This window comes from Paralichthys olivaceus, chromosome 9 (assembly GCF_024713975.1).
Source record: "Paralichthys olivaceus isolate ysfri-2021 chromosome 9, ASM2471397v2, whole genome shotgun sequence".
NCBI lineage: Eukaryota > Metazoa > Chordata > Actinopteri > Pleuronectiformes > Paralichthyidae > Paralichthys > Paralichthys olivaceus.
In genome coordinates, this window is record NC_091101.1 from 8,330,723 (window position 1) to 8,351,327 (window position 20,605).

At 41.5% G+C, this 20,605-nt stretch overlaps 2 protein-coding genes across 3 annotated transcripts; one reads left to right on the forward strand and one right to left on the reverse strand.

Annotated features, from left to right (window-relative positions):
* The first annotated feature begins 1,180 nt into the window (after positions 1 to 1,180).
* zdhhc2 (zinc finger DHHC-type palmitoyltransferase 2) lies at positions 1,181 to 13,670 on the forward strand. Of its 2 annotated transcripts, XM_020085455.2 has the most exons (14): positions 1,202 to 1,467; positions 5,280 to 5,306; positions 5,632 to 5,726; positions 6,594 to 6,714; positions 6,842 to 6,911; positions 7,022 to 7,054; positions 8,433 to 8,553; positions 8,671 to 8,709; positions 8,899 to 9,031; positions 9,824 to 9,950; positions 11,192 to 11,284; positions 11,562 to 11,677; positions 11,783 to 11,859; positions 12,399 to 13,670. In XM_020085455.2, exons 1-13 carry the CDS (start codon positions 1,341 to 1,343, stop codon positions 11,821 to 11,823), a joined length of 1,143 nt encoding a protein of 380 aa, XP_019941014.1. In that variant the 5' UTR covers positions 1,202 to 1,340; the 3' UTR covers positions 11,824 to 11,859; positions 12,399 to 13,670. The 2 variants fall into 2 exon arrangements, with proteins under 2 accessions (XP_019941022.1, XP_019941014.1); XM_020085463.2 differs by lacking the exon at positions 8,671 to 8,709 and having other exon boundaries at positions 1,181 to 1,467.
* A 37-nt stretch (positions 13,671 to 13,707) lies between these two features.
* On the reverse strand, positions 13,708 to 20,358 carry cnot7 (CCR4-NOT transcription complex, subunit 7). Its single transcript, XM_020085473.2, has 7 exons — positions 20,186 to 20,358; positions 18,906 to 19,029; positions 17,569 to 17,762; positions 17,100 to 17,261; positions 16,252 to 16,396; positions 16,022 to 16,132; positions 13,708 to 15,236 (listed from the first exon to the last, which is right to left on the reverse strand). Exons 2-7 carry the CDS (start codon positions 19,020 to 19,022, stop codon positions 15,105 to 15,107), a joined length of 861 nt encoding a protein of 286 aa, XP_019941032.1. The 5' UTR covers positions 19,023 to 19,029; positions 20,186 to 20,358; the 3' UTR covers positions 13,708 to 15,104.
* Positions 20,359 to 20,605: the final 247 nt, after the last annotated feature.

The window sequence follows — 20,605 nt, forward strand, 5'->3', positions numbered from 1 at the left end:
CACTTCCATTTGTCCTTTCTCAAAACACTGAAATGAACATATTGTGATGTATGTTGTCAGTTTGCTGCAGAATGCCACCCACGCAAGCAACAACAGGTGTTAAATCCCATCTTCATTTTTTCTCACATTCGTACAGAAAATGTAAAACATATTCTTCATCGAACATCAGAAATGATTCAGCTAAATGTGATGGTAGCAACCAACAGCTACAGATTGCAGCCTCGCAGGAGGGCTGCAGGATGTACCGCAGGACGGCAGAATGATTCTGCAGGTGCAGTTGGGTGTGAAGTTGCAGAAGCAGGTGGATCCTGCAGACCTCCACCCACACTGCCATATGCTGCCAACACCAACCCTGACACCTCCTGGAACCACATTATATACATGTAAATAATCAGATTAAATCAGTCACATCACATTGATACTAGTAAAGAGGACAGAGTGTAAAACACACTGAAACTTGTGGCAGAGCTATAACTGCACTCAGAGCTCCTCGTACATACAACACGGTTGTGTGTATCTGCAATATGGCTCCTTATACCTACATGTTAATGAAGACCATTTTAAACACATACTTTTCGGGTTGGGGACATTTTGGCCGGTTCTCAATTTTTCAAGGGCTGTTTGAGATTTAAGTCATGCTTTGGGGTTTGGCTTAGTATAAGACTTGGGTTAGGGTAAGGAATGAATAAGTCACAGTCAGGTTTAGGGATTTTAGGTTTTGTTTAGGCTGTCCAAAATGAGTGAAAGTCATTGCAAAGAAAGGATCTGCAAACCTGTGTGTGCGTGTTTGTGTGTGCGCGTGTGTTAGTGTGTGTGTTGAGCGTGAACAGACCCTGCTGTTTGAACACTGATGAGTATGAACTTATTGAACCCATCTGCTGGCGGCTGAAAAATGTGCCAGGCTTGCAGCATCCCGCGGACGTCATGGCAACCTGTGGTGGGGAGGAGGCGCTGCATGGCTCCTGTGTGTGTGTGCGCGCGTGTGTTCGTGCACGTGTGTGCGTAAGAGTGTGTGTGTGTGTGTGTGTGTGAGAGCTGTCTGATGTTTGGTTGTAGTGTGTGCCAGCGGCTGAGCAGGACGATCAGAGGGGAGCGGTGCAGCAGCAGCAGAGGCAGCGGAGGGAGAGAGGGAGGGAGGGAGGGAGGCTGGTGGTGGGATGTTGCGTCTGAGCTGCCGATTATACCGATCAGAGCTGGAGCTACGATGCAGTGACATTCTACAGGAAGACACGCACTCACACTCACACACACTCACACACACACACACACACACACACTGAGCGAGGACAGGGAGGGGAGGAACACACGGATGCACACGAGAAATGATCCGCTCATAGACTATGGCACCGTCGGGCTCGCGTAGTATCAAGCGGGGCTGTCAGAGAGTTCTGTACTGGATCCCGGTCCTCTTCATCGCCCTCATAGTGGGTTGGTCATACTACGCATATGTCCTGCAGCTGTGCATAGGTAAGACATCAGCTGTCTGGGTTATAGTATGAGCAGGCTGCGTGTGTGCATGTGTGTGTGAGAGGGGCTGTAACTGGAGTGTGTGTGTGTGTGTGTGTGTGTGTGTGTGTGTGTGTGTGTGTGTGTGTGTGTTTGTGTGTGTGTGTGTGTGTGTGTGTGTGTGTGAGAGTGAGTGTGTGTGTGTGTGGTGATGGGGTGGGGGATGTTTCTGTTTTTGCAGTTTGTGACTCTGATTGTTTTTGTAATGTCTGACTTGTCCTTTATGCAGTGAGTCCACAGTGTCGCTCACATGACAATAACAGTTGTCAGTGTATTGTAATGGGGAAGTGTGCATTTGTTTTGCATATTTTCATTTCCAGATCATGTCAGAATTAGATTTTGCTGCTTTTATTTTGAAGGATACTGTGGCACAGTATCACAAACTGTACAGAATGGGATTAGATCAGACCACAGTGTCTCAGTGATTATCTGCCTCCACCACTACCACCCCATCAGCACTATCTGGAGGACTTACTGTATTAGCCTTAGGCTCATGTAGTCACCCAGCTTCATTATCTTAATTTATATCCACCACCACAACACGACCAACATTATCTTTTGGCAAGAGGTCTGACTGTAATGGATTTTCAGTCAGGCCCTGCCTCCTCTCCTTCACACTCCAGCTCTGGCTGCTCTGTACGCTGGACGGTGTGTTTGCAGACGGTGAACCCCCCTCGGTGAACGGTGAACAGAGTTGACCTGGATAGTGAGTAATGGTTTCTAGGATGTCTCAGCAGCCTATACTCCCCTGCTCCTTTTGGCAGCTTGTCAGTTCACTGGGAAAGAAGATCTCCTCCATCAAAAAGGGGGATGAAAGAGAGACGGTTTTAATGAGACCAAACAGAGATAAAAACAGGAAGAGAGGCTTCCATTTTCAGGCTATTTGTTCTCATATTCAACTACAGCCCAGCTTTAACTGGAAGTATACACCTTGAAGTTTGTCTTTACCTGATCAGCCAGAGGTACGGATGCTGCAGGGGTCATTGTGTCATGTTACTGCATGGATGCACCAGCAGGGGTGAGGTCAGATGGGGTCAGATAGATGGCATATGATCTAATTGATCCCCTTTGATTACCCGCCCATCAAAGGGCAGTATACATCATGGATGGAACTCAGCTGGTGTACTTGGTACTTAGAGTATCTGGACTGGAACCTCTGTAAGATGATAAGCAGCAACATAAAGACATAAAACAACCACACAGAGATAGAAAACTACCACAAAAAACAAAAAATGACCTCAAAGAGACAAAAAATTACCAGAGTCAAAAAACTACCACAAAAACACAGAAAAACGACCCCAAAAAGATAGAAAACATCAAAAAGATCAGCAATAATCTCAAGAGACATGAAGAGATGCAAAGCAACCACAAATAAACAAAAAATTAAATTAAATTAAACAAAAACGATCACAGAGACATAAAACAAGTACATAAAGATTAAAAAAACCCACCAGACATACAAAACAACAAAAAGATGACAAAGTACTTCAAAAAGTAGCATGAGAAGCATAAAACAATAACAAACAGACCAAAAACAAGCAGAAAGAAGCAAAAACAACCTTTGTGGGACACAGAATAATCACAAAAGAGATAAATAAATGGCCACAAACAACAAAAAGATATAAGAAAATGACTATAGACACACAAAACCACAAAAATATAAAGAATTATTACGAAGAGACATAAAAAGGCCACAAAGAGAACAAAAGCAATACCAAATAACAGTGAAACAACCAAAACAACAATAAAAAGGTAGAAACGCCAATAGAGACCAAAAACAAACATCAAGAAATACAAAATGTTCATCCAGAAAAGAGAAACAGCCACAAAGAGACAAAATAACTACAAATAGATTAAAAACGGTGAAAATAAATTGACAACACGTGATAAGGAGTAGGTTCAGGTCCTTGTTCAGGGAGATAATAATAATTATACAGAATTATTTAATGCCTGAAAATCATTTATTTCTCTGAATTAACCATATAACTATCAATAATGTGGAGTTTGTTGTTGCAGAGAACCATGGGGGCTTTAATTTATACATTTCTACTAATGGTACAAATGTGCCTCTGTCTTGCCTCCCATTCAAAAATCCAAACCCACTCATTGTCACCAGAGAGGTCAGGGGAGCAGCCGATCCCAGAGTCACCTCTTTGTCTCCTGGCGTCCATGAGATATCCAGACATCTTTGATTTCTGCAGGGAATCAAAAACAACAACAGTGGTTGATCAGGGGATTTCTTTAGCCATGTTGTTTTGCATCCTCCAGAACAAAAACTAAATTATGATGGTCTGGAGTCACATGGGATGGAGGATGAAAACAGCAGCAGCATGCAGGACAGCGGCGGCTCAGGACCAGCATGTGCTCCGCAGACAGACACAGAGACAGTTGTGTGAAAGTATCGTCAGCTGATACCTCTCGTTCAGCAGCTCAGTTAATCCCATTGTCTGGCTTACATAATTCACCCCAAGCCATCTGTGGTTGACCCACTTTCTTTTAAGCACCAAACAGTTTTTCCTCGTTCGATCGACATTGTTAAAAATAGAAGATCAGGTGCTTCGTTGTGTTGTAAGGCATTTATCTTATTGATGATGTATGACAGTGATGATACATTTTCATAGACACATTATACATCCTTGCAGATGCCTTTAATCTCACACACAAACACAGGCACACACACACACTCACTCTTAAGCTTCACTGACGGACTCTAGGGTTTTTATGTTGGCAATGTGCAGCACACGATTTTTGGCTGCATGCCTTGATTCAGCTCCTTGGCTCACCTTTCCACAGCTCCTGCTGTGTGTGTGTGTGTGTGTATATACATGTGTCTGTGTGTTTGTGTGTGTGTGTGTGTGTGTGTGGTGTGTGTGTGTGTGTGTGTGTGTGAATCCATCATTTGAGGACAAATTTCAGACTAAAGTCCAGTTATTTTGTGGAAAACTCATCCAATCAGGCACAATATGTGTGGTGTCCTCACATGGTAAAAATCAGATTTTTGGGTCAGAGGTCAAATTTATGTCCTCAAAAGTGACATATGAAAATGTATGTGTGTGTGTGTGTGTGTCTGTGTGTGTCTGTGTGCTGCTTTACAGCCCAATTATAGAAGATGGATGTTTGTGTATTTTCAGTGAACTATTGATTAGACATCAGCACCAATATAAACAGCATCAGCTAATCTTCCAACACGTCTCCACTTGTCTCTGTCTGTGTCCAGTTCTTTAGGTGTTTCTCTCTCTCTGTCTCTCTCTGTCTCTCTTTGTCTCTCTTTGTCTCTCTTGCCACACACACACACACACACACACATACAACCTTGAACTTCTGTCTAAGTTAGGACAATCATTGGTGTGAAGCATTTCCTTGCCCTTTACCCTGACATTAATTATCACAAGTAAATATTTAATCCTGACCTAAACCTAATTCTAACCCAGGTCTTGATCCTTAAACTGACCTTTGAGAGTGAGTGAGAAAATGAGGATCGGAAAAAATGTCCTTAGTTTGCACACATATATAAATATATATGTGAGAGGAACAATGTGTGGAGCTGTTTGACAGGGATCATGTCGAATGATTTTGTGAATGGTGTTGAATGTTGAGGGTTTGCAGTGTGAGTGTTTTTCAGCTTCATTCATTTAAATTCAGACTGACTGTCATGCAGCATACATGCATCACCACATGGAGGCGCTGCCTGTGTCAAGGGTTTAAAGGATACATTTCCCCACTGGCCTTCATGTGTTCAACACAGACATGACTGTGTCTTTTTTATTTTTCAGAATCCATCGAAGACACAGGAAAAAAGGGTAAGTGTTCTGTGATGCTGTTTAACTTTCACTTTTAGTGTCTCTGACTGTTCCACATTTGTCAAGCACTGAGCAGCTGGATCTGCAGGATCAACCTTGATCATCAGGAAGTGGGTCATCAGATTTACCTTTCACTACTGCAGCTACATGTTTAAAGACAGGCTTTTATCCAGTGTGTATACAGAGGCAGGCTTGATATTTCATACTTATATACGTTTTGTTCAAACATTTTACTCCAACATTTGTTACATTTGATGAAGCTGCAAACTGTAAATAAATGGTTAAATGCAGACTACTAATTTATGTTAAATTTTTCTGGCTTCAGTGGTGTTCTTGCTGGTGTACCATGCCATCTTCATCATGTTTGTGTGGGCGTACTGGCAGACCATCTTCACCAGGCCCATGAACCCCCTGAAGGAGGTAAGTGTGTCTGCTCAGTGACGCAGCGTTAACGGTCGTCTAGGGTGATGAGGCACGGCACAGAGAAATGCAGCCTCGCAGAGTGATTGAACGCTGCATTTAGACTAATAATACTTTCCGGTGGAAGTGCTCGGAGCTGCACTCTAATAGTTCTGATCCTGACCACAGCACTTGAGCTCAGCAGGCTGAACACACACATGCATCTCTGAAAGAAAAGCCACTGTTTCCTTTCGCTTTTCCATTGAGACTGAGCACACATGCATACACACCTCATACTGAAAGCTCATACTGTTTATGAGAAGTGATCAGTGATGACTTGAGGTTTTGGGATTGTAATCTGAGTTAAATCTCATGGATTCTGTTCTGCTTGTTCATCAGAGTTATTTGTCTCCAGTGTTTGATCATAAATGGCCTGAAAGTGGCTGAAAGAAACATCACATCCCATAAGAGCCAAAATTCTTTATTCTTCCATCCATTCATCCATCAAAACGTCTGTCCGTCCATCAGTCTGTCCATCCATCCATCTTTTTTTACGTCTGTTCATCCATCTGTCTGTCTGACTGTCAATCTGTCATCCATCTATCAATCCATCCATCCATCCATTTGTCTGTCCGTCCATCCATTTGCCCACCCATCTATCCATCCATCCATCCAAATGTCTTTACATCCATCAAACCATCCATCAAATGTCTGTCCATCCATCCGTCCATCCATCCGCCCATCCATCTGTCCAACCATTAGTCCATCCATCCATCCATGTTTGACTATTTGAGATGAATCATTAGAAATAAATGTTGCTACTCACCGGATAAATCACAGGTGTTGTTTGTCTTCCCTCTCTCTCTCTCTCTGTTCTGTCCTACATAGTTCCACCTGTCCTTCTCTGACAAGGAGCTGCTGGAGCGTGAAGATCGTGGAGAGTCCCAGCAGGAGATCCTGAGGAGGATAGCCAAGGATCTGCCCATCAACACCCGCACCAACTCTGGAGGTACAGTACAGTGCAGTGCTGATGCAGAACAGCAGCTCAGTTCACCCCCATCCCCTTGTTAGTCTGGGGTCAGGTGTCAGGAGAGGCTGCTGCTGCTGTGTGACTGAACTGGCTGTGTCTCCTTCAGCAATCCGTTTCTGTGACCGCTGCCAGCTGCTGAAGCCTGATCGATGTCACCATTGTTCAGTGTGTGATAAGTACGGCTCTCTGCTCACGCACCTTTAGAGAAAACACAACACCATGTATTGCATTCTGGCAGAGGGAGGGAGATGCAATTACACTGACGTCTGACCCTGCTGTGTTACAGATGCATCCTGAAGATGGATCACCACTGCCCCTGGTACGTGGTGACACACACATGATTAAAACTCAGATCAGTGACACTGTGCTGCTGTACTCATGCTGTGTTGTCCGATATACTTTTTTATTTAAGGTACCTCAGAATTCATACTGGCCAGTCCCATTCAAAGTAACAGTGCGTGTACACATGGAATAGACAAACAGCTTGTTCGCTGGAAAGAACTGAACATCTCCTCCCAGTTGACAGATTTTGGCAGCAGAGGGAGACAAAACAAATCTGATTCCAGTCTGTGTTGTTCTTGCTCAACATTCATTCTGTTCATCGGCTCTCTTTGTCGTGTTGTTGTTGCACCACGTCTGGTCATCAAACCCAGGAGAAACCAGGAAGAAGAAATGACTGAATATGAGAATCGGTTGTCACACAGATTTTCTATTGATTTATAAAACAACAGGTTCCAGGATTCCTTTTCTGCCTGTACTGCTCTCCACTACTGCTGTTAACATGTTGGTAGACATGTTCAACTAAACATACTAGAGGGCCACTCAGAGAGCACATGCTTGATTGTCTGGTCGGCCACTTTATCAACATGTTGCATATTCATGTATTGAGATCAGCTGTACAGAAATATCTGTACTACAAAAATATAGTAAATATAAAAATATTAGTAATATAATGATAACATCCTATCTTGCAATGTTAACGAAAGAAAAAACTTTTCCTGGATCTGTCCCCGTTATCAAATCGTTTTTCCTTGGCCCATGCTCCACTGCTCCACCAAGGTTCAATCAAATGCAAATGTAAATGCATATTGATAGAACTTCAGTAGGATCGGGGCTGGTCACAAAACACTTCACGTAAATACGATACAAGTGTTCTCACAAACTGGAAAGTTGCTGAAGGGAGCTCAGATACAAATGTGTGGATGCTTCTTCTATTTTTACCTTCACCAAGGAGATTATGTGTTCATTGACTTTTGTTTGTTAGTTGGCAGGATTACGCAGGAACTATTGAACAGATTACCTCAAAACCTGTTAAAGGGATGTGGTGTGAGTCAGGGAAAAACCCTTTTTCATTTTGGGGTGGATCTGGATCAGGAGGCAAATCCAGAATGATATTTTTTTCACTTTCTGTATTTTTCTACATTGTGGAATAGGACATGTTTACAACATTTTCCTCAATTTCTCACAGAATCAGAAATGTTTAGGGGGCTGATATTTCTGGGGGTTTGTGCAGATCCAAATAAAAATCTGGATCTGGTGAATTAAATGTGGTTTCATGAGGGAACTGTTGAACCTTGGCAGAGGTAGAATGCCATATAAAAATTCAATTGATTTTTATATATAATATTTATTTGACTTACTGATTTCTCAGCAACCAACTCTTTCCCCCCATTTGTTTGTTTCCTTCTTCCCTTTAGGGTGAACAACTGTGTGGGATTCTCCAACTACAAGTACTTCATGCTGTTCTTGGCGTACTCGCTGCTCTACTGCCTTTTTATTACTGCTACAGACCTTCAGTACTTCATAAAATTTTGGATGGTAAATATAACTTGTGTTGTGTCAGCACAGCTCTCTAATGAAATGTTAATGTGCATGTGACATATCATGTATTCTGTATTTCATGCTGAATGTGGTGTTTGATTTTTCTTTCGCAAGGCTGGAGGTAGAGCACATTTCCGTCTCAGGGAGTACCTGGTATGAACCAGACAACTAGTTAGTGCCACTAAAGTAGAAGTGATTTAACCCCCCCCCCCCCCCCCCCGTAGACTAATTGAGTAGAAATGTGTCAGATCCAGCTCAGAGCCCAGATTTTCACCCACACAGTTCATTTTAGTGTCGACTGTGTGTTTGCGTATTTGTGTTGATGTATTGTTTCCCCCTCAGAACGGCCTCCCAGACACTCAGGCCAAGTTCCACATCCTCTTCCTCTTCTTCTCGGCCTCCATGTTCTCGGTCAGCCTCGCCTCTCTTTTCATCTACCACTGCTGGCTCGTGTGCAAGAACAGATCCACTCTCGGTAGGTGGCGCACTTCAGACCTTCATGCGTTCCATCAGTAGCTGCTGCATGTTTTCTGAGTATATGCTTTCAGTCTGCTCACTGTTTACTAAATGTCCCTCTAATGATGAAGGATGTGTTGCTGCATTTTTTTCTCACCGCCAGTCACCGTCCTCACCAGTGCAGTGATTTGACGAGCCTCTATGGGCCCTTATCAGATGGAGCAGTTTCTCATTATGCGTGAACACTGGCACGCTTTGTCTGCGTGTGTTGAGGGGAGTGGATAATCCACATGCAGGAGTCTGTTACAGTGTAATGCAAAGACACAAGGCTCAGAGCAGTAAGCAGCTTAGTAACGGACACTGGCAGGGAGAGAAGTCACACCTGGAAGAGCAGGTCTGAGAAGTGCTGCACCTGTACGACAATGGCACCTTCATTCAGTGTTTCAGTCCTTCGTGTTCATGTGTTGCTCATTGTTCTGAAAGAGCTGCGGTTAAAGCTCTATAAAGAGGAAGGCAGATTCAGTGGATCCTTTTAAATCACTTAAAAGCCATATTTACATGTTGACTGGCCCTTATGTGATGTTTTCTCCTTTTGTCTTTTTCTGTTTAATTTATGCTTTTATGTGTCTTAACGTTTATTTTATATGCAATGGCACAGGAATATTGCATTAGGATCTATAAGAGAATTATATTAATATGAGGAGATAAATATATGTGTATATATATCACTCTGTAAACCCTGTTTTAAAGGTGCTGTGTAAATAAAGTAATTTTGAATAGTATACTGACTCTTCCATGTGTGTCCCCTCAGAAGCTGTACGGGCCCCGGTGTTTCGTCACGGCACAGACAAGAATGGTTTCAGTCTGGGCTTCAGTAAGAACTTCCGCCAGGTCTTTGGGGATGAGGCTAAGTACTGGTCTATTCCCATTTTCTCCAGGTGAGATCATCTGCCAAATATACTCAAAAGAAATAGTAAAAAAGCCAAAGAGTCAAATAAAAACATTATAAGATTAAGAAAGAGGCAGAATAAGATTCAAGGATGGACAACAGAAAAAAAAATCAAACTTAATAAAGCAAGTTTGTTTTTCCAGGAATTATTCATAACTTCTTCCTGCAGGTTATTTTCCAATTTCTAAGCCCGGAAATGTGTAATATTGAGTCTAGACTGAAGGACAGTCAGGTCAGAGACTGGAGGCTCTGCTGAGAGAGCCACGACTCTGCAGTGTGGCTGAGACTAATTTTAGATCAGTAAGCATGAAATCCAACTTGTAACCTGTGGAGATGCTGAGATTTAGATTATATGGCCTCTTAGATTGGCAGCACTGTCAGTGTGAAACGCTGCAGGATCAAATCTGATTGAAATAAGTATAAAAATGATGTCAGACGTGTTCTTTCATCAGCTCTGACAAAGACATTAACTAAATCTATTAATGTGCAGTTGGAGTTAGAAAGGTTCAGGGCAGTTTAGTTGTTCCATATTTAACTAGAGTCTCTTTATGAAACCACATTTAAATTCACTAGAACCAGCTTTTTATTTGGATCCGCACCAAATTGCAAACACAATATCGGTTCCTCAAATATGCCTGATTAGTTTCATCAAGATCCACGAGTTATTCTGTGGGAAAAGTGTTACAGAAAGTGCTTCTGTCATCTAATCTATGAGATTCAGAGGCTCGACTGAGCAGACTGAAGAACTCTTTCAGAGCTTGAGCTCTAAGTAGGCCTTAGTGTTCCGGTGTGGTTGAAGCACTGAATGTTAAAGGAGTTGCAGCCACATGTTTTTTAAATGGTGAATGCAGCATCTGTATATATATGTTTGTCTTTATGTGAGGCAATGGATGGAATGCAAGAAAACATTTCAGAAGAGATTCTGAAAATAATGTGTCATCTAATCTAATCTAAAGTGAAAAAGAAAATCCTGGATCCGCACCAACATTTAGTGGTTTCTTCCTTGACACTCTAAATATGTTTTTTACCAAATTTCATGGTAATCTACCAACTTGTTTTTTTATTAACGTGCAAACAAAACCAACCATCCAACAAACAGACAAACAGAGGTGAAAACACACAACCCCGAGACTCTACTGAAGTATATAAACTCACATAAACTGAGGAGTTATCCACTCCTTGTCAAACACCAAACTGTACCTCCTCCTTTTCTTTCTGTTGGTTTTTCAGTCTCGGTGACGGCTGCTCGTTCCCGTCCTGTCTGGTGAATGTGGACCCTGAGCAGCCTTCCTCACCCTCAGGCTCCAACCCTGCCAACAAGGGGTGAGTAAAAAAACACACACATTCGATCATACATTTAAAACGTCAACTCAAGTTGTGTGTGGGAAGACAACAGTGTGCACGTTACTTAGAGTCAGCCCCTGGTGTTTTATTAACCTGTCGCTTAATGATGCAGCAGTTACGGCCTTCAATTCTAAATTAATCCTTCAGATCACAGGATTACAGGATTTAGGAGCATTTATTCCAAGATGGAGGAGGTTATCTGGGGACCCAGAATTCCTGGCTGCATCCCTGCTCATGGGTGTTTGTGTGTTTTCAGTGCATCAGACAGCCGCCAGTTCCCCTCCAAACCTCTGAGGGAGAGCCAGAGTCGACTGCTTGCCAGCAACCCCTCCTGGCCCGACAGTGACAGTGCAACAGAGAAAGAGAGGAAAGGTAGGATGTTTGTTCTGCTTGAATACATAAATAACCTCATAGGGACAAATTATTAATATTTTCTTATACATACATTAAATCATTTAATTCCACTTGTGTGTTTAGGTGCCAGCAACCAAGGGATGACCATCGAAAACGAGGCATAACCAGAGCCGGAGTCTGCAACTTCAATTCAAGACAAGGCAGTTTGTTTTATAAAGCACATTTCATACAGGGACACTAAAAACAACAGAGGGGAAAAAAAGAAATCAATTAAAAATGAAAAAGACAAATAAAGAGATATAAGTATAAAACCAAAGTGACAAGTGTATACTGTATACTGTATATGAATATCTATGAATAATTAAGTGTGCATTTTCTAGATAGGAGTACAAAGCAGTGCAAACAGGCAGGTAAACACATATGCAGAGGATTGGTATGGATGGGATGGGTTAGGTAGAGATTAAAATAAATAAAAAGGATACAATCTTTATAAAACATCTCAAATAAGTTGAAGGATACAGATAGATATAAATATGTAAAATTAATAAAATAAAATACTATGATGGTATGACCTTATATTTTGGAAAAAGGTTTAGATAAAGGCATTTGTAAATAAAAAAGGTTTTCAGTCTGGATTTCAAAACTGCCGCGGATACGGCACTAAAGTAAGTTTACGATCACAGAGGAATCCTTCACATGTGAAGATGTAAAAATAATATGTGTGTGTTTCGTCCCACAGGTCTCTGCTGGAGCCCTTCTGTGTTTGTGCCAGAACAGGACATGCTGGTGACATCACTGGCATTTGTCATTTTCCATATTGCACCCCCTCCTTCTGAGAGGCTTACACAAGAAAAATCAACACGTATTATCAAAAGTGTCACTGTAACTGTTATCAGTGAATTTATCTGCTGCTACTTGGACGCATTTGGGTGGATTCAAATGAAAAGTGCATTCCAACAATCCCCTTTTCTTTTGTTTCTGTATGAAAAAGCACAGAGCAGCGTTGGAGATGTTTTGCACTTTGTATACTAGTAAATCAATCTGAGCTTTTGTATGTTAGTTTTATGTTAATTGGATAGCTTAGCACATTAGTAAATGCTGTTATAAGTTTGCCAAACATTTGCACATTAATAATGCAGTAGTGATGGTCTTGATATGATGTAATTGACATTCCTCCAGTCTTTGTTTTTATGTTTTTTGTAAATTTCTCTTTTTCCCACCCGACATGTTGTGTTGTGGAAATGATGCATGCTCTCATCTCAGGATGTCAACGCAAACACTATTTGTTGTAGTGAACTGTACGAGACGTTCTCCCCTTTTTGCTTGAAAACAAAAAAGAAGTAAAGTCATCAGTAATTACATGTTTGATTAAGGGCTCTTCTGAATGATTAAAGCATGAGTGAGGATGTTGCCATCACGAAAAGCTCCTGACTGACTGTTGGGGGGGTGTTCTGTAAGGTCAGCTCACCTGCTGCCAGCAGAAAGAAACTTCAGTGTGATGGTGCTGCAGATCTGTTTACACTGAAGTAAGAAAATAGTTTACCAACTTCAAAATAATACTTCAATTGGTAACACAGAAAGGAATCAAGTTTGTTCAGCTATAACTTATACACAAACAACTGCTTTTTAATTTGAAAAAACAATTTGTGTTACCAATTGCAGTCTTTTTTTAAGTCGGTTCTTTTTCCAGTGCACCATCAAAAAACAGATACTGAGTGTTTTTGTCACACACAACGTTGTGTACAAAAAAAAGAGAAATCAGTTCCAGACACTTAGTACAGTATTTTCTCCTTTTGACGATTCTGTCTGTTCTTCGGCTGGAAACTAAAAACAAAACTGAACATTAGTTTAAAGAATGTATGCTTGTTAAAAAAAAAAAAGCTTCATGGTGATCGTTGGTGTCGATTTATATTTTTCTATTCTGTCTGACTCGAGACAACATGGATGTGTGAGGCGATGTACTATACAGTTGTGATGCCTTATTAAGAATAAAACAAGCTCTTCTTCTCTATTCTCATTTCTTCACAGTCATGTAACGGTCGAGAGCATTTTATGGTAGAAAAGTTTCAAGCCTTTATTTACAAAATAATCTGAAAACAATCCTGTTATATTGCATATTCTTCTTTTTACTCCTTTGCAGTGTGAGACGTGCTGCAGAGAGAAAGACAAGTGTCTCAGTTGTTTCGACGCTGAGGCGGGTTAATAAGTCGTGAACCTACAACTTCAACACACCTATATGGAAGTTCAGGATACTATTAAACAACACAGCATTTATTCAAATGTTTTAGTACATGCGACTGGTCTAGGAAGCATGACTCTGGAAAGCAAGAAAAAAAATTCAAAGGCCAGAACTACAAGTGAAATGAACTGCACTGGAGAGAAACGTTAAAAACAAATGTTAGTTTTCCTCCCAATGAGTAAAAGTTATAGTTTTTCTTCTTTTATTATAACACTAAAACTCTACAATTCCTTTACTTTAATTAAAAATGAAAACTTACTCTCAGCAGAGCAGTTCAGGGAAGTCTCAGCACGTTGACTGTTTTTCTTTTAGTGCCTTTTCATTGTTTTTATAGATGTGGTAGATCCATGTCGAGAGGCAATGTCCTCCTTGTTCATATGTGCTTGTGTCAATGAGGTTGTTTACATGCACAAATAAAAATACTCAACATTCCCCTCAATGGAAACCCACCGTATGCATCTTGTTACATATATTAATATCCAACTCTTCTGAGCTTTATCGTGAAAACAAACAGAAAAACAGCTACAACAGAGGAAATTTGTTTCTGCACAATAGAGCTTGTCAACAATATTATTAACAAATGAAATCAATTTAAATAACTACTCATGTGCACGTAAACACACTCACTGAGAAGAACTCCCTTTCCCATCAACCGGAAGATACGCAGTGATGTGTAGTGTTGAACGGGGCGACTGTTCATCGTCAGATAACTAGCGCAATAAATTAAAACTATTAAAAGATAAGAATGCAGCTAGTGTTAAGGCTGAGCAGGGTGAGAACAATTGTTATGATAGTAAAGAAGCACATGTTCGCGATGTAAAACGGGAACACAGACAAGGCAACAAAGAGGAGCGAGACATCGGAAACATTTCAGCTTTCCATATAAAATCAGGTTAGAGCTTTTAAAGTGCAAAATATTTCTACAGAACATTTCAGGAAAACTAAAATCCCATCTCTTCAAGCATGTCAGATGTAACTAAACCAAAACTCACACACACACGCACAGCAGCACGTGGTGAGGGCAGCTGTGACTTTTTTTTTTTGACCATCATACTCTAAGATGAGCAGAACCTATGAGAAACAGCTCACTAAACAATGTATATATGTTTCATGATCTTCCATTTTTATCGTCATCCGGCTGTCGAAGCTCGGCGCCTCACTGATTGTGGAGGTGAACAGCGTGATGGAAACGTTTTCGGAGTGATGTCACGACTGCTGCTTGTTAGCCTCCTCTTCGTAAGCATTTCCTGTTCCATTCTGGACGTAGGCGGAGCCGGAGCCGAGCCCGTACAAGTGACCACAGTACTTTGCATCGTCAATATGATCCTCAAAGAACATCTGTAGAAAACAATGTTAAAAGAGCATGATACTGAGAGCAGACACAAACATGTTCATTTCATGTGATACTGATAAAAGACTGAAGCGGCCCCTCACGCACTATTTTGTCCCATCACAGTTTCATAACAAACCAAAACCTTTTTTTAACATTATTACAAGGAGATCTCTTACTTGGAGTGTGCAGCGCTATTTGATTGCGCTATATTCCACATGCTCACACTAGCGTGCACTCACACTATCATGAGCTACAACATGTTCGCGCTATAGACTGTTACATTTTAACCATTACATGTTCAGACCACACACTTGACTCTGACAAGTATATGAAGTTTCAGTGTATAAAAAAAACAAAACAGAATCGCAATCTTACAAAATTCTACACAATTTCTATCTGAGACTGAGAGAGAGTGACCAGGAGGCTTCTTACCTCTGCTAAAGAGGATATGTCTTTGTCTGTGTTTGTTTATCATATCTTTTTCTGTCCAGTAGTAGGAAGATTACACCAAAACTACTAGATGGATTACCACAAACCTTTGTGGAAGGATGTGCTATGGGTCACGAAAGACCGGGTTCAATTTTGGTACAGATCGAGACCAGGGGGCAGATCCAGGATTTTTTTCAACATTATCACTGATTTCTCAGATAATTATTCTCAATTAAAGAAAGCAGACGTGTTCCGGGACTGTTGGGCCTTGGTGGAGGTACATACTCTTCTAGGTGCCATTCCAGTTCTGACATGAGACTAAAATGGTGTCAGATTAATGCAAAGGAGTGCATGTACCCACCTCCCTCATCTTGAAGAAAGCCATGCCTGTGAGTAACGAGTCGGAGCCGGCTTGATGCTGTGGTCCGATCCTCTCCAGCTCCAGCTGTTCAGCTACTTCCTGCAGTCCGCCCTGAAAACAAAAAACACAGTCTCTTACTCACAAAATCGATGCTTGTAGTCAAAGTAAAAGCTGAGGGCCACACTCAAGCTTTGTATTAATAAAACTGCACATTTCCTTCCTGCATGTACCTTCAGGTTTTTACAGCTCTTCATGAGGTACTTCACGTCATAAATGACTGGAAAGTACAATCGAAGAATCTCGAAAAAGTCCACCTCCTCCTCCGGCAGGTTAGCGTTGGACAGAATCTTGATCAGGTAGCCAAAGTCATAGCCACTGCAAAACACACACATACACCAACACATGCACACAATTTAACTGTGTGTTTAAAAATACACACAGCAGAGGGATTCAAGAGGTGTTCATATCTAATTTGTCATGAAACAAAGATAATAAATGACGGCCTGACTGGTTCTTTTTTCTTATGGCAGACCAAGACACGAGGAAGGGTAAATAACTACACAAAGATCAGATAGCACTCTTACAACAACTAGTATCAACATCCACAAGAGAGCAATTTCCAAAAAGATCAACACTGAATTCACAATTAGGAGAAATTAGAGAAATACAGATTCAACAAGATTGTAAATAACAATGACATTAGAGCCTGTTTGTTAAAGTTTGTTCTAAATACCTGAACAAGATGACAGTGATGTTTGAAACCTAAGCTTTGTTTAATATCCAGAGCCTGGTTATCTTTAGCCTCAGTTTGCCATGGAGACACAGTGGGAAACTGAGTGCGAAATGAAGATGTTAAGCAGCAGATTGTAAATATAAATACTGGTGATTGAACAGCAACTTTAACAGTAAATTCAGTTATTTTCTTATTTGTGGCAAAACAATCATAGTTCTGCGTAACATCTTAGCTCTTATTACGAGGCAAATAAGCTCTTCTTTTGTGGAGCTGTTGACAGTGCAGCTCCTAGAGTTCACACGTTGCAGTATATACAAAAACAAATTCATTACTAAAGCAGAATACCTGTGAAAAGAAAGCCACTTGACCCCATCACAAAGCACCACCCCTGACGTCATCAGCAGCTCTGCAAAGTAGAGCGTCTCGATGCCTTCGTCCTCGTGCTTCTTGAACTGAATCCCTGAAGTGGTCAGGAGTTCAATGGAGTCCTGTGCATACATGTCCTCTCTGATGAGACACAACACGCATCATACAATAACTATTCATATTATATATAAAAAAGAAAGGCAGGTGATAGCTTAAAATATTGGCTTGTGTTTCGTTAGTGAAAGAAAAAGCTGAAATACTTCTGTTCTCTGGCAAATTCTGGTTTACTACTTGAATATACAGGGCATTAATATTTCCCCTGAAGCTGTGCTGCTAAAACTGTCACCTGCTCATTGTAATTTTGACTTATCTCAGGTTAAAATGCTGGCTATGTTTGACTGCAGCATCAGAAATGACTGTGATGAAAGTGACAGGAAACTCATCTTACGTGAGGTTAAACTTAAAATTGAACTGCCACGTTGATGTCCCTGGAGGGTATTCCCCTTGCTCGTTCATAAACGTGAGGCCCAGCTGGATTATCTTGAGCAAATCCACATTGCAGCGCAGTAGCTGGTACTGATAGTCAGCGTTGCTTCTGAACTCTCCGATTGGTCTGGCTACTACACCGGGAAACTCTGTGTCCTGCAAGAAGACAGTTTATTATGCACAGGGGAGTAAACTAGAACAGCACTCAATAGAGCGCCGCCATGGTCCAACAGTCCCCTTAAATTCAATCAAGCTGCACAAAATTGCACACACTCATAAAAATGTGTCCCCTAGACTTGTCTCTGTTCACCTGTCACTGGGCAGGAGACTACTAATAGAAATTACCTAGTAGCCATATTTGGTACAAAGCATTTTTCTCTGTATTTAAGATATATCAATTTATATAGTTTACCCTGCGCCTGTTACTGAATTATAATATGTCAAAATGATCAGTGCATCATATCACATATTGGACATCTTGTTTGCAAATACCTAGGGGTGGATCTTTCATCTCACTGTTGGAGGGGAAGATAAACAGAGCAATTCCTGGAGGGAACACCAAAGGGGACCACCAAATGTGTGTGTATATATATATATATATATATTTATATATATATATATATACATACACACACACACACACACGGTAAAAAACTTAGAACCTAATTGTTTTAGGTAAATGTATCTGGAATACAGTATTATAGAACTATTACTCCATTAGAATCTACAAAAGATCACATATTTCTGTATGAATAGAGAATTCATAATGTAAACAAGCATTCTGTGACATAAATACACATCTGACACAACAAAGCAAACGGCTCAATAGTAGGTTAGAAATTCATCGAGTTGTGAACATTTTAATTGTGGATAGACCTCCTGCCTCACATGTGCATTAGAAGATGCAGCTGCACGTACTGAGTACATCACTGCCACTTGTGATGTAAAACAGCACAAGTGGCAGTCTGTTTAAATGTTAATGTGTTGTATTCTATTTACTGATTGAATTGAAGCAATGTGTCTGACACCTTTGTTTTTAATGAACTGCTGTAAAGTTGAGACTTACAGGAAGTCAGTCCACACTGAGATTGCGTAGCTCTCCAAGTTTAAGAATATTTTATTTTGCGTTTATAATTAGCGAACATGCATTCAATACATATTGTATCACTATTTAACATTATCATTGCTTATGTTGGCAACAATATTGAAGGGAAACAACTCTCTGGATGGGGACGACTCTCCACATCTCCAGATGGACAAAATGTATCAAACAGTGTTGTGTCCATGGGCACCTCTCACCATAGCGATGTAGTTGTATTTTCGGATGACATGTCTGATCCTCTTCAGCTCCTCCTCCAGGTTGTTGGCCCAAACTTCACATATTCTTTGGCTGTGATCCACAGTAGCTGCGGGCATAGTGCCACTTCACCATGCAAAGAGAAAAAGATAGTCGGTCAGTTCATAGACTGATCCCTGTATGTGTGTTGACCTGTGATCGAACACATTGATACACAACAACTGGTCAACAATACATATAACCTTATTATAGGAACTGCTGAGGGCAGGGAAGAGGCTAAATGAATATCTGAGCTGTTTGCTCCTCCTTTCCACTTTGACACATTTATATAGTGCTAAATGAACTCTTCAAATTAGAAGAGAGACAAACAGAGAGAGACAGACACACACAGAGACAGAGAGACACACACAGAGACTGAGAGACACACAGAGGGTGAGAGAGACACACACAGAGACAGAGAGAGACAGAGAAAAAGACACACACAGAGACACAGAGAGAGAGAGTGACAGAGGGGGAGAGAGAGAGTAACAGACTGAGAGAGATAGATACAGAGACACACAGATGGTGAGAGAGACACACACAGAAAGACAGACAGACAGAGAGAAAGACATGCACACACACACACACAGTGACAAATAGAGAGTGACTGACAGACAGACAGACAGAGAGAGATAGAGAGAGAGAGACACACACACAGAGAGAGAAAGAAGCAAGCAGGCAGGTAGACAGACAGACAGACAGACGGAGAAGCAGACAGACAGACAGAGAGAGAAGCAGACAGGCAGGCAGAGAGAGGGAGAAAAGCAGACAGACAGACAGACAGAGAGAGAAGCAGACAGACAGACAGACAGGTAGGCAGGCAGGCAGACAGACAGACAGGCAGACAGACAGACAGACAGACAGACAGACAGGCAGGCAGATGAGAGCTCGGGTCCTGTCCCAGCAGCTTCCCTCAGCAGCAGCAGTTTTTGGGGCTATGCTAGTTCCCCTCCAGCAGTTAGCATTTAGCAGTTAGCATGCTACAGGCTGAGCGCTGCTGAACATGAGCCGGACAGTGAGGCTCTCAGGTCGCAGGCTGGCTTCACCCTCAGCAGCACTTCTCCAGCGGACCGGCGGCTCGACACATGGAGAAGAGTGTGTGCAACACGTGAAAGACACGACTCGCAGCACACACACACACTGTCCCTCACACCTACACATATAAATACAGGTGTTTATATGTGTGTGTGTGCAGTGGGCGCCACTTTGCTCCAGCAAAGCTCCAGGAGCCTGGATCACTTACCGTTCCCCAGCCCGGGCGGCTGTGTGTTTAAAGCGTGTGCTATCTGGAGACTCGTACTTTGTGCTACGTTACTGTGTCGGGGCTGTTCCTCTAACTTTTAAATAGTTTATATGGAGTATTGTATCGATGTCAACCCACGGCTGCCATCATAGCCGAGCCTACAACACTGCGTCATCACGCAAAGATCGACGTCATGTGCGTGTATGTTTGCTTCCACGTGAGTGTGAGTATCAGCCAAGATGAAGGACGTTCATTTTAAAATCATTTCGATTGTTAATGTTGTTTATTTTTATGATTCCGATATTTAATCCACATTTCCATTTCTGTGTGGAACTGTATCATATGAAAACATAAAATTGGGGATTTAAATTGAGAGCATATTTTCACAAATGACCTTAAAACACCCACACTTTTCTTGTA

What these genes read in the sequence shown, in the direction of transcription:
- zdhhc2 (XM_020085455.2), top strand. Translation starts at nt 1,341, where the DNA reads ATGGCACCGTCGGGCTCGCGTAGTATCAAGCGGGGCTGTCAGAGAGTT. An exon ending in CATTGTTCAGTGTGTGATAA is followed by an intron (nt 6,912 to 7,021) that starts GTACGGCTCTCT and finishes GCTGTGTTACAG; the next exon opens with ATGCATCCTGAAGATGGATC. An exon ending in TCTATTCCCATTTTCTCCAG is followed by an intron (nt 9,951 to 11,191) that starts GTGAGATCATCT and finishes TTGGTTTTTCAG; the next exon opens with TCTCGGTGACGGCTGCTCGT.
- cnot7 (XM_020085473.2), bottom strand. Translation starts at nt 19,022, where the DNA reads ATGCCCGCAGCTACTGTGGATCACAGCCAAAGAATATGTGAAGTTTGG. An exon ending in AGAGCTGTAAAAACCTGAAG is followed by an intron (nt 16,133 to 16,251) that starts GTACATGCAGGA and finishes TTTTGTTTTCAG; the next exon opens with GGCGGACTGCAGGAAGTAGC. An exon ending in CTTTCTTCAAGATGAGGGAG is followed by an intron (nt 15,237 to 16,021) that starts GTGGGTACATGC and finishes TGTTTTCTACAG; the next exon opens with ATGTTCTTTGAGGATCATAT.